The sequence below is a fragment of the Cricetulus griseus genome, chromosome 5 (assembly GCF_003668045.3).
Source record: "Cricetulus griseus strain 17A/GY chromosome 5, alternate assembly CriGri-PICRH-1.0, whole genome shotgun sequence".
NCBI classification, from domain to species: Eukaryota; Metazoa; Chordata; class Mammalia; order Rodentia; family Cricetidae; genus Cricetulus; species Cricetulus griseus.
In genome coordinates, this window is record NC_048598.1 from 143,370,380 (window position 1) to 143,384,468 (window position 14,089).

General features: G+C 40.6%; 1 protein-coding gene across 10 annotated transcripts in view; it reads right to left on the minus strand.

Moving 5' to 3' along the window:
- Positions 1–414: 414 nt before the first annotated feature.
- Positions 415–14,089, minus strand: part of LOC100768570 (MIA SH3 domain ER export factor 2) — a 78,421-nt gene continuing 64,746 nt past the window's right edge. For 6 of the 10 annotated variants that reach the window (XM_027419654.2, XM_027419656.2, XM_027419653.2 and 3 more), the window contains 6 exons: positions 13,830–13,912; positions 11,057–11,185; positions 7,534–7,689; positions 3,692–3,750; positions 2,149–2,389; positions 461–981 (listed from right to left, as the gene is read on the minus strand). In XM_027419654.2, the coding sequence (XP_027275455.1) occupies positions 818–981; positions 2,149–2,389; positions 3,692–3,750; positions 7,534–7,689; positions 11,057–11,185; positions 13,830–13,912 (832 nt within the window). In that variant the 3' untranslated portion in view covers positions 461–817. Of the gene's footprint in view, positions 982–2,148; positions 2,390–3,691; positions 3,751–7,533; positions 7,690–11,056; positions 11,186–13,829; positions 13,913–14,089 lie in introns of all 10 variants that reach the window. The other 4 variants (XM_035444881.1, XM_035444880.1, XM_027419641.2 and 1 more) reach the window with 3 other exon arrangements.

Here is a 14,089-nt window from a genome sequence, read left to right on the forward strand (position 1 = left end):
TGCATTACCTTTTTCTATAATGTACATATGCAGATGTTTTGTCTACATGCATGCCTGTGCACTACACACGCCTGTGCATTAATCCATTCCTGCTGCACCACATGCATACCTTGCACACTACATGCATCCCTGGTGTTCTGAATGCATGTCTGTGCACTACATGTATGTATATCTTTGCACTACATGCATGCGTGTGTACTACATGCATTCCTAGTACACTTGGAAGCTGAAGAGGCCATTGGATTCTCCAAAGCTGGAACTGCCATGTGGATGCTGGGAACCAAGCCCAGTCCTCTGTTCTGCATGAGCACCCTGACTTAACCACTGAGCCACCATCTCTCCAACCCCAGACACTTCCCTTTTGAACCACTGAATTATTGGTACAGGTAAAAAGACTAAATTATGGAGCCATGCTTATGTGAAACTGGCTGGTTTTATTATTATCAATGCCAAACAAGACTTTAATTGAATTAAAATTTATTTGATTAAACAGTTACCTTTACATTTGTCTACACCATGGTGAACATATTCCTGGTAGAAACACACAGCCTTTTAGGTTTAAGATATCCCCAACTCTAAGATTACATGTATAAAACTACCATAATTATGGATGAGGTAATCAAAGTAAAATATACTATCCAGAATGAAATAAAATGGAAATAATTTACTCATAAAATTCATATTTAAATCTTTATTTACAAAATACTATCCTGAGAATTATAATTCCATTAAGCTTCAATTTGAGCAACAATGTAATCACATAAGTAACAGCAGTTACTTAAAAAGAAAAGGAGAAGAAATGACTCCGAGGAAACTGTCAGGTCTCCTGTGTTTCTGGAGGTTCAGGTGCAGGTTGTTTGGAAGGAGGAATCAAGTCTGGGGGCAGCTCATTTCTACTTTCAGGATGTGGGGGTGGGGGGAAGAACCCAGCTCTTGGGGGAAGGTAAGGTGGAAAGCCCCTCGGTTCGTACACATTTCTCCCTGTTCGAAGAGATGGATAAAGGACAGTGAAACCCCATACTGCACACTTGTTAAACCACTAGCTCCAGCCGCTATTCTGATGTCCAAACACTCACAACACAATATTTAATCTCACAAATAAATCTTGACATTGAAAACTGTACTTCTTAACTACATAGGATTAGTAAGAACATCACCATCAGATTCAGCTGTGTTTGTCCTATCTTGGCAGATACCCTAGATCCCAATACACTCAAGACTTACTGTAAAACAGCTTTTTAACGAAGTAAAATTTTCAACTTCACATTCAGATCAGTGATCCTGACCTGATATCCTACTGAAAACATTTCCTGTAATGTCAAGGATGACCTTAAAACGTCCCAAACAAAACTCATTTCATTCCTCTAGAAGATTAAGAGTAGAGGTGAGGGCAGAGAGCAGACACCTAGGACAAGCTGGTTCTTTCTAGTACTTGAATCATGATTTACTGTGTAGAAACTTGTGATTCTAAAGGGTAAAGTATGCTATAAAGGCAATAAATTACTTTTATTCTAAAATGTAAGGGTATGAAGGAATTTCAATAAATTCAACAAATAACTAAATTTGATCTTAGATTTTAAATATGATCATGTGGGAACTACTATTTATGAAAAATACCTTAAAACACTTTAGTCAGTAATCTTAAGACAAAAATATACGCAATTACTTTAAATAATGGCCGAAATACATTTCTATCAAATGAAATACACATAATTTTAATCTTAAAACTTCTTGTAGCTGTGCATTGGTGGCACACACTTTCAATCCCAGCACTTGGAAAGTAGACAGGTGGATCCCTGTGAGTTCAAGGTTAGCCTGGTCTACAGAGTAATAGTTCCAGGACAGGCTCCAAAGCTATAGACAAACCCTGCCTTGAGGAAAAAAAAACAAAACAAAACAAAAACAAAAAACAAGAAAGAGACCCGTTTGTAATCTTACTGATTTTCCGACCTATCACAATACAGTTAAAATTCAAAACTACCTAAGGTAGATCAAGGTGAAGCCTTGGCCTCCTTTGTTGCTGGACTGTAACCTGTGAGCCATATAAACTCTTTCCTCCTCAAGTTGGTTCTGACCAGTGTTTATCACAGTAACAAGAAAAGCACAGATAAATGTTGACACATACATGGACTTTTTAAAAAAGCCTACCTGGGAATGGCGGGAAGGGCGGGCCAGCAAAGTCCCTTGGTGGAAAATAGTCTGGAGGACCTGCATAGATGTTTCCTGGAGGAGGTGGTGGGAATGGGGGAGGCCCTCTCATAATGGGTCTTCTTGGATCCCCTGCAAAGGGAGGGCCTCTGGGGCCTCTAAACAGGGGAACTGGTGGAGGGATGAAGCCAGGGCCAGCTGTCTCACATTCAGCAGGAGGAGAGTTGGGCACAGTTGAGTTCTGTAAGAGAGTGACAACCAGCAGTCAGTAAAGCTGCTTGATGCCCAGCTCCTTTCCTGGGATTGTGAGGCATAGAAGAAACAGTCCATGACATTACACAAGGCCTGGGAACAGGCTCAGTTTCCACACCTGTGTAGGAGCCCCTTACATGCTCTCTGAAGTATTTTTACTAACTCAGCAATAAACTTTAAGCTTGGTACTACTAATAGTCTACCTGGCTCTCCCTAAAACACTAGTACAGATTCATACAACAAGGACATCTGTTCAATGATGTTCATAGCAGCACTATTTGTAATAGCTAGAAACTGGAAGCAGCCTAGATGCCCCTCAACTGAAGAATGGATAGAGAAAATGTGGTACATTTACACAATGGAGTACTATTCAGCAGGAAAAAATAAACAACGGAATCTTGAAATTTGCAGGAAAATGGATGGAACTAGAAGAAACCATTCTGAGTGAGGTAACCCAATCACAAAAAGACAAACATGGTATATACTCACTCATATGTGGATTTTAGACATAGAGTAAAGGATTACCAGCCTACACTCCACACTGCCAGAGAAGCTAGTAAACAAGGAGGACCCTAAGAAAGACATACAAGGTCCCCTGGAGAAGGGGAAAGGGTCAAGATCACCTGAGTAAACTGAGAGCAAGGGAAGAGGAGGGAGCTAGGAGAATGAGAAGGGAAGAAGAGGAGGGATGCAGAGGACATGAGGGAGCAGAAAAGGTTGAGTCAGGTGAAGATTAGAAGATAACAAGAATGGAGATACCATAATAGAGGAAGACATAATAGAGGTTTACAGAGATAGCAGGCACTAGGGAAATGTCTAGAGATCTATAAGATGACACCAGCTAACAATCTAAGCAACAGGGGAGAGGCTACCTTAAATGCCCTCCCCTGATAATGAGACTGATATGCCACCCGATAGCCCTCATCCAGTAGCTGGTGGAAGTAGAAGCACCACAACTTATCACTGAACTGAACTGGAACCCAGATGCAGAGAAGGAAGAGTGAAGAGCAAAGGGGTCCAGACCAGGCTGGTGAAACAAATGACCTGAACATCGGGGAACTCTTGCTCCCCAGACTAATAGCAGGGATACCAGCATGGGACTGATCCAGACCCCAGGAATATGGGTTTCATTGAGGAAACCTTGGAAATCTACAGGACCTCCTGTAGTAGATCAGTTCTTATCCCTAGCATAGGTGTGAACTTTGGGAGCCCATTCCACATAGAGGAATACTCCCTGAGCCAAGACACACAGGGGTGGGTACATGGGTAGAATTTACTTTCCAATACTTACCCCAGGGTCACCTTTGGTATCATTCTTCCTGGATTCCAATTTTGAGGACCCTGGCCCATCTAGACAAAGAAATTAAACCAGTAAAAATTCATGAATTCTTACTTTATTCCCTGACCGTTTGCAGATCCAAATACACTGACATTTTCCACTCCCCTTGCTTGGACAGGGAACAACTTGACACAAATACACTAACATTCCACATTAGGATCCCCAAAGCAGCCTGAGACCTGTAGAAATTTCAACAGAACAGACATTCTTTTGCAGTGTGCTGGTCACCTTTCCAGCTGGTTCCCAGGCCTTCTTGCTGCAGTAGCCAAAGTGAACGACTCAGGATGTAGCATCCACTTCCTGTCTTTTCTGTGTGCTCTCTTTTCCCTCAGCACATAATACATACTTTCATGAAAGTACCCTTATAGATAACTCAACAAATACATAGTGAAAGTAAAATTTTGGAATTTTATTTATTCTCCATGTTATTTACTTTAATAGGTATAATAGATACACATATTTCCCAGCTTCAGTGGGTAGTGAGTGATACTTGAATGGATTCTGACAAAGTCAATCTACTACTCATGAAATGATTAAATAAGATAACTAAGAACAAGAACCCAAATTATTTTGCTGGTAGTCCATTGACATTTGCCTGCCTAATATCCTTGACTACATATAAATGGATTAAAAACAATGAGAAGTTAGCTATGGGACAGAGTAAAGTTAGTATGGTACCAAAACTAACCTTCACCACATATATTAGATGACACACCTGAAATATGAGACAACAAGAAACGGCTGGAGAGATGGTTCAGTGCTTAGGAGTACTGGCTGCTCCTTCATAGGACCTGTACTTATCTCAACAACCACACAGCAGCTCACAACCATCTGTAACTCCACTTCCAGGGGCTCTGATGCCCTGTTCCGGCCTTCTCAGGCATCAGGCATGCATGGGATACACAGAAATAACACTTTAGAGATTCTAGAGTCATGGGATATCTGCCAAAGAGAGCTGCTGACGGGGAGTGCAACCAGCCCAAGAGAGAGAAGTGCATCGCAGTCAACAAAGCTGAACAGAGTTGGAGATCTGAAGAGTGTTTTGACATCACACATGGAGATGCACAGTTTGGAGTTGCCCAGCTGGTTTTCGGTCTTGCTTGGTCCAGTATTTCCTCACTATGATCCTTTCCCTATGTTTTGGAATGGTAATGCATATCCTGTACCATTATGTGTTGGAATTATGTGAACTGCTTTTTTAATTTTTACAGGTGATTACAGTTAAGTGATTGCATGACTCTCAGAAGCAACGTGAGACTTTAAAACATTGTTTAGACACTGATAGACTATAGGGACATTTAGAGTTGGACTAAAAGCATTTTGTATTATGATATTGCTACAACCTTATGGGGGCTGGTGAGTGGAATGTGGTAGTTTGGATGTAACTGGCCCCATAATTTCACAGGGAGTGGCACTGATAGGAGGTGTGGCTTTTTGGAGTTGGAGTAGGTATGGCCTTGTTGGAGACAGTGTGTCTTTGTGGGAGTAGCCAACTGTGGTGGTTTGAAAGAAAATTGCTCTCAAATGGAGTGGCACTATTAGGAGGTATGGCTCTGTTGGAGGAAGTGTGTCAGTGTAGGGGTGGGCTTTGAAGTGTCTTATGCTCAAGTTATGCAGTGTCACAGTTCAGTGAAATGATTCCTAATGATATTCTGCTATACTAGTAGAGTAGAGCTTAGCATAATCATCATCACAGATGATTTATCTAGCAACTGATGGAAACAGATACACATCCACAGCCAAACATTAGGTGGAGTTCAGAAAATCCTGCAGAAGAGGGAAAGAAGGGATGTAGGAGCCAGAGAAGTCAAGGACATAGTAAGACCCACAGAATGAACTAAGCAGTGCTCATAGGGACTCACAGAGACTGAACCCACAATCAAGGAGCATGTTTGGGTCCAACCTAGGTCCTCAAGGTTATGGTTCAGAAGCATGGTGTTCTTGTCCTGCCTTGATATAAGGTGAGTCTTAGCGTAATTTGATATGCCATGTTCACTTGATATCCCTGGGAGGCCATCAGAAAGAAAGAGTGAATTTGGGGAAGAAGGGAAGTGTAGGGGGCCTGGAGAGGAGGGAGGGGAAACTACATGAGAGAAGCAAAAATTAAAAAAAAAAAAAAGTAGTAGTAGTAGTCTGAATTAAACCATCCACAACCAGTTTGAGAATAACCTAGGAACGAGCTGTGTGTGACAAGCAGGACAATGTATACACCAAGCAGTTCAGCTCAGACCGTAAGAGAAAGAAAGTCAGCCTCCGGAGTACACAACTTGCAGTTCCCTGCTGTAGTCCGAAAACCTGAAGCCCCAGGACTGTACTTGGCATCCACAGCTGCAGCCCTCTGTGGTGGTCTGAATAGGAATGGCCCCCATAGGCTCGTGTGTGTGAATAGGAATGGCCTCATAGGCTCATGTGTGTGAATAGGAATGGCCCCATAGGCTCATGTGTGTGTGAATAGGAATGGCCCCATAGGCTCATGTGTGTGTGAATAGGAATGGCCCCATAGGCTCATGTGTGTGAATAGGAATGGCCCCATAGGCTCATGTGTGTGAATAGGAATGGCCCCATAGGTTTGTGTGTGTGAATAGGAATGGCCCCATAGGCTCATGTGTGTGAATAGGAATGGCCCCATAGGTTTGTGTGTGTGAATAGGAATGGCCCCATAGGCTCATGTGTGTGAATAGGAATGGCCCCATAGGTTTGTGTGTGTGAATAGGAATGGCCCCATAGGCTCATGTGTGTGTGAATAGGAATGGCCCCATAGGCTCATGTGTGTGAATAGGAATGGCCTCATAGGCTAATGTGTGTGTGAATAGGAATGGCCCCACAGGCTCATGTGTGTGAGTAGTTGGCCCATAGGGAGTGGCACTACTAGGAGGTACAGCCTTGTTGGAATAGGTGTGGCCCTGTTGGAGGAAGTGTGTCACTGTGGAAGTGAGCTTTGAGGTCTCATATATGCTCAAGCTACGCTGTGTGGCATACAGTCCCCTTTTGCTGTCTGCAGATCACGAAGTAGAACTCTCACCTCCTTCTCCAACACCCTGTCTACCTGCATGCCATCATGCTTCCTGTCATGATGACAATGAACAAAACCCCTGAAACTGTAGGCCAGCCCCAATTAAATGTTTTCCTTTATAAGAGATGCTGTGATCATGGTGTCTCTTCACAGCAATAGAAACCCTAACTCTCTACAGGCAAGCATCAGGGAAACTTAGAAAAGTAAAAGGCAGGTCTTTCACCTGTACATTTCTCTCACTCCCAAGTAGGAGACACTTGCCAGCCAGAACATTGATCACCCCAGAAAGTATGACCTGGGCAGTTTCAAGAAAGGTGGGAGAACCTGCTATAGATACAGGAAGATTGCTGAGAGTTCAAGCAGCAATGACAAATGACAAAAGAATTTTAACAACTATATTTGTGTGTGTGTGTGTGTGTGTGTGTGTGTGTGTGTGTGTGTGTGTGTGTGTGTGTATCCCTCAAGACATGTAACTAAATTTTGGGCAAGAAATGTTTGCTAAGACAACAATGAAAATATTTACTTTTGTAGCTCTACATCTCTACATTGTTCAGATTTTCAAAAATAAGCACATATTACTTGTATAAGCAATAGTAACAACTGGGAAAACTTCCTGTAACATGAACAGTCAACTCTTAATACTCCTTTTAAATACACTTATTTCTAAAACGTTTCACAATTTTTAAGATAGAGAACATATATGGTTCTCTTTCCTTCCATCACTGTGTCCCAAACACAAGATGCCTTGCAAATATGAATAGTGACTGTTGTTTTCACACACCAGGTGGAGGGGCCATCATCCTTCGGTCTTGTTCCCATGGAGGTGACAGGGACCTGTCAGAAGGTGCTCTGGGAGCATCAGATAATCTGTTATAGCTTGTCTCTCCTCTTTCAGTGTTCATCTGATGGTCCAGAGGATTCTGAGGGCCTCGTGAACCTAATTAAAGAAAACTCAAATCAATATAATCTCAAAATGTGTCAGAAAAGACCTATTGTCAAATAAAATCAACATGCTTTTTCCAAGGTGAATACAGAGTTAGATAAAGCTTCCCTGGAATATATTTAGATTATAATTCTACCAAAACCAGACGGGAAAATAAGTTTGCAATGTATATAAACCAATACTTGATATAGGCTGGAAGGATAGCTCAGAGATTAGAGTATTTGCTTAGCTAACAGAAAGCTCTGGCACAAAATAAATAAGTAAATAAATAGCCAACAACACTTGCCCACAAAATTTATCTTTAAGGATTACCACCATCATTATTTTGCAATTATAATCACTTGTTAGATAATAACTACTAAGTCTGAAAAATAAGGTATAGAAAGTAAATTGTAAAGACTTCTACTAAGCAAAAGTATAAAATAAGTAAAAGATAAGGTTTTTGTTGCTTAGGCATGATTTCTATCGATCATCATAGAGGCCACATTGCTATATCGGCGATTCTGCTACTAACCATGTAGTTTCACACAACTTCCTTGGATACTATACTAAGCCTAACATTAAGAGATCAAAACTTGCATCAGAAATTATAATAAGAATCTCTAATTCTATCCAACAATGAGTATACATTCTAGTAAATCCCCACATCTTTCCTCCTAATTAGTTCATGAGAAGAAGGCTGGGAAGAGAGAACACTCAGGAGTCCACTAGGCTCAGCATATCTCAAGCGAAGCACACAAGCCTTATGAGAGGTTCAAAGACTCTCCTCATCACGTGCTACCAGGACCAAAGCCACAAGCCATGTGACTATCAGGTGGACACTGCAAAACCTGAAAATACAAAAGCTTAAAAGGTTTTAAGAACAAGTATTTACAATTGACTCTCTAAAAATAAATTGCTTTCCTCACACACAATCTTATTCAAGCTTTCAAATTTCAAGATAGTAAGAGGAAGGAGAAGGAGGCACTCTGTCCTTTCACTGATCATAGGAAACTTGCTCCAAATTGAGATTTTAGGCCTGTTGGTAACTTACCAAGAATTTCTGTAGCTTTTTGACAGGAAACAACCTTATAAATAATCTAAACACAATGTCACTTAAAAGCAATTAAATAGAAGAGGAAAATACCTCAACAGAAGAGGAGAAAGGAAAGGTAACTTTTACGATAATTTCAAACATTCATTTGACTACAGGCAATCCTTGACTTATGCGATTCAAATTCCAGTGAGTTAGTTTAGCCAATTTCTAGGGCACTGTGCTCATATATGGATAGCTACTATCCTTGTGTGTTGTGCAAAATAAACTGTCTTAATGAACATTCTTCTCTTAATGAAATGTGATAAAACTGTACAGAAAGCATCAGAAATCACAAAGCGCAATGGCAAACACTTTAAATGTGGTGGCTTTAATTACATTTATATTGGCATGTCATGTGACATGGCACACATTTCTTACTCTAAGTCCAAGTGTAAAAGGTGGTGGCAAGGGGACTGACTGACAGCACTGAGCCCAAGGCTTACAGTAGACATGTAAATTTCAAAACTTAACCCCTTTCTGGAGTGTTCAGTACAACCCCGCTAGGACTCCATGACTGGCATAGTCATTTTCCCTTGAAGCTTCCAGTTCAAAGCCAGCACAAGCAAAGCTCTTCCTGAGGTGAGCCAGGACTGGCAGGAGGTAGGAAAACAGTTCTGAATGGAGCAAACTGAGGACCAAGAAGACAACAAAGAGGAAACAAGCTGAGCGGCTCCTTCCCCTGCAGCACTCAGGAACTGATCTTCTCACAAAGGATTCTGAAATATTGACAATGACCCTGACTTTAGCAGAAGTACAGTTTGCCTGAGACTCTAGAAATGAGCGCACTCATTGTGAAATGTTGACATGTTTGCTTTAGCTGGCTGTTTTCAGTCTTGCTTGTTCCTGCCTCACGTTTAGTTTGTTAGATCACTTACATAAATGGTTAGAGACATTCATTAGCAGTTCCTGTACTTAACATAGCTATGGAAATAGAGAAAAAGCAAGGTGGCATGGGAGCAATGCACACAACCCCGGCTTAGTCTCTCAAAATGTCAATAAAAGTTAGCACTCCTGAAAAGGCCCCATCCAAACGCTACCTACAAGAGCACTTCCTTCAGATTAAAAGGGGGGATAGGGGTTTTCACATTCCGATTTACTATTTTAAAAAAGTTACTGAAATAAATGTATACATATAAAATTCTACATTCTGATCCTGTTTCATCAAGCACATTTTATGCTGGTTATACTGCTCTATCTTACGTATTCTTTAAAAGGTTTTATGTAAAATATAATTTTGAAAGATACCCATTGACTCCTCATTATGCAGTGTAGGTTGAGTATTCCTTACTGGAAATGCATGGCACTAGAAGTGTCTGCAATTTCAGATGATGGGGGAAGTCCTCCTGTATGTATGTTTCTCTTATTGGCTAATGAATAGAACGATGATTGGCAGGCAGGAAGTATACGTAGGGCCAGGAGATGAGGAGAATGCTGGGAAATGCAGGCAAATGGGGTTGCAATGTAGCAGCCAAAGGAGTTAGAGGTCTGGGCTTTCTCTGGGAAGCCAAGACCATGTAAAAATGCATGGATTAGCAGAAATGGATTAGTAATTAAGACAGAGCTAGCCAATAAGAAGTCCAAGCTATGGGCCAATGATTTAATAACTAATATAGCGTTCGTGGGTTCATTTGGGGGCTAAAGGGCCAGACAGGACGAGACAAAGAACCTCCATTTAGGTTTTCTCCCCACCCACCACCCCCACCCCGTGTGTGTGTGTGTGTGTGTGTGTGTGTGTGTGTGTGTGTGTGTGTGTGTGTGTTTATACACCTTAAGGGTTGAGCACCACAAACTCAAAATCTGCAATATGAAATGCTTCAAAATTCACAACTTTTTGAGTACTACACCCAAAGAGTCTGCCATTGAGAGCACTCTGGATTTCTGCATTTCCATAGTTGGGATGGCCACCTGCCTTAAACTGTATGCAAAAGAAGCAAGGTGGTATGGAGGATTTTGCTGTTTGTTTTGTTTTTGGGGTTTTGTTTTTTTTTTTTTTTTTTTTGAGGCAGAATCTCACTATGCAGCAATGCATGTCCTGGAAACCAGGCTGACCTCAAACTCACAGGGATCCTCCTGCTTCTGCCTCCTAACTTCTAGAATTAAAGGCATGTGCCACCATATCGGCCCAAGATTCTTTTCCCAGTTAAAAAAATAAGTAAATCTATGATAAATGCAAGGAATGCCTGTACTTTCCAAATGTCTATTTCCAGATTATTTTAAAGGTAAGTTGAGATGAAAATATAAAGTAAGGAAGAAATTTAGAGTAATGAAAATGTTTAAACAAAATACCTCTTCCTCCTCCCCCTGGAAGCAAAGGTGAGAGTCTGAGTGGACCCTCCAACAAAGTTGGAGGAGAGAGAAAAGCTCTCGTTTCAGATGAAGGTCGGCCCAGTGGGGAGGGACCATATGGGGAGTGCTCTGGAATGATTAAAACAGCAGATGTAAATGCAGATCCAGTTAGCTGTACCATAAAGTCAGAATCCCATTCAACAACTGTCATTGGGTCATCCTACTGTCGGCTTACGTCTAATCTGTGCCTTGACACTATACAGACTTAGAGCTTGGTATTTTTAAAGCATTTCAACAAATTAGACATTTAGTCAAATAAAAGCATAAGGTTGTATACATAAAAATTCAGAACTTGAATTCGCTCAGCTTTACTCCTATGTACAGAGTTCTGATGTTTTTAAGGTTTTATTTTTAATTTGCCATGTGTGTGTGTGTCTATGTGTGGGATATGTACATGCAAATAACAGCGGCATATGAGGCCAGAGGCACTAGATCCTGTAGAGCTGAAGTTTACACGGACCATGAGCTACTCAATATGTGTTCTAGGAACTGAACTCAGGTCCTCTGCAAGAACAATAGGTACTTTTAACAGCTGAGCCACCTCTTCAGCCCTAAGACAGTTCTGATTTTTACAATGTGAAGGTCAGGGGCTGGTGAGATGGCTCAGAGGTTAAGAGCACTGACTGCTCTTCCAGAGGTCCTGAGTTCAATTCCCAGCAACCACATGGTGGCTCACAACCATCCGTTATGAGACCTGGTGCCCTCTTCTGGCAGATATACATTGAAGCAGAATGTTGTATTCATAATAAATAAAATCTTTAAAAAAAAAAATGTGAAGGTCATAAGGTCTGTGTTGAATGTTGCTTATTTTTATCTGTGCAATGCTGAAGGCAGGCCACAAGCTCAAGAGAAATTTTACCTGGTTAAATAAACACAATTCTCAAAATATACTGTACATAAAAACCAACCAACAAACAAAGGAACCACAAACAAAACCAAACCATTAGCTACTGTAAGTAACCACACAAGTTAAACAAAGGATGCTGGTGGTATTTAGGAGTCACTGAAGGATTCAGGGAGCATGAAGTGAGTTTGCTTTTTGTGTTGTTGTTTTATTTTGTTTCTTGAAATGGTTTCATTATGTAACACTAGCTGGCCTGGACCTGGATATGTAGACCTGATTGGCCTTAAACTCACAATGATTAGCCTGTGCTCGACTCAGAGTAGAGTTAATGGTGTCTGGCACCATACACAGATATTTTGGGAACTTTGTGACAGCATACTTCCCAATATTTCAACTGGGAATATTTACAACTTGGAAGTGCTTGATTTAAGTCAGAGCCAGATAGGTCATGGTCAACCATGAAATGTTCTAGTAAGAAAGTTTGGGGGTTTTTATTTTTTGTTTTGCTTTGTTTTTTAGTGTTTTGAAACAGAGTTTCTCTCTACATAGCCTTAGCTCTCCTGGAAATCACTCTGTAGACCAGGCTAGCCTGGAAATCAGAGATCTCTGCCTCCCAAGTGCTGGAACTAAAGGCGTGCGACACCACTGCCCAGCTAAAAGTCACATTTTTAAAAGTAAACAAATGTATAAAATACTCTGAAGAGTCAGAAATTACTTTTGAATTTTACAAGTTAAAGACTCAGATATTTCCGGGCGGTGGTGGCACATGCCTTTAATCACAGTACTCGGGAGGCAGAGGCAGGCGGATCTCTGTGAGTTCGAGACCAGGCTGGTCTACAAGAGCTAGTTGCAGGACAGCCTCCAAAGTCACAGAGAAACCCTGTCTCAAAAAAAAAGAAAAAGAAAAAAAGAGACTCAGATATTATCATGCATCCAATAAATTTATCTGTAATCCAGATGACTAAGAGCCCTAACATTTTACAAATTAATCATTCCAAATTGTGATTATGCTTCTGAAGGTAAAAAATCAGTAACAAAAAAGAACTTAAGACAGCAGGGAATTCCCACTTGAAACACAGTAACTCTTACAGAGTGTACACTGCCCCACCAAATGGTCTACAGAGAAGACCAAAGCGGGGTTCACCCTGCATAGAGTCCGGATCTATCCACTTGCCCCACTCCAAGCTTTGTCACTATCTGAAGTCTTCAATAATCTGATTATCTTAAAATATAAGACATATTTACATTGTAGTGAAAGTTAGCTCTCAAAAGTGATTTGAATTAAAGGTATATTCTACCCATAAAGATTTCACTTCATAACTATAGGACTTTAATTCCACTTCAACTAAAATCACTCTGAAAATGATTAGCTCTTTGGAAATCATTAAAATACTAACTCAGTAATAAACTGGCAGAGGTACTAACTGCATCTTTGAAGGGCTAACTTCCCTGGGATAATTACAGTCATCAAACTCTACAGCTTGCCCTAACTTTTAAATCAATACTTTAAGAATTTTTTTGAAAGGCCATGTTAATTATCAAGCAAGTTTCAAAGTATTGTTAATATGGAAATAGTCACAATGCTATTCCACTTAAGAACTTCCTATTCATTCTCCCAAAAACTAACCAATGATTAGTACGGTAGTACTAAGAGCTTTTCTCTGAGAAAGGGAGATACCAGTCATTTTCATTACTGCTAAGAAACCAAAACCCAGAGTTAACAAAACAGTTTCAAATAAAATCCTCCCTACAAAATCCACAATACTTTTAGGTGAAAATGTCAACTTACACTAAAGTAAACTATTATATACAATATATATGGATACACAATATGTATTTTAAACAAGGGGTTAAAAAAAAAAAGACTACCTCTGCCAAATGCTGTATTTGGAATATCAGGTGCATAGGGATCTTTTTCTAAAAGTTCAAATTTAAATTCTGCTTCAGTTAATCTGCAAACAAAGAACAAACATCTCTACGTTACTCACCCGAAAGAAACACCACATTTTAAGCAAAGGCCACTTCCAAAACAGCTCTAAGCTTAACATCTGCTGAAAGAAAAAGGCCTACCACTGGTCTGCCCAGATCCCTTTCTACAGTTCCCCACTTTCTTGGGGGTGACTGGCTTC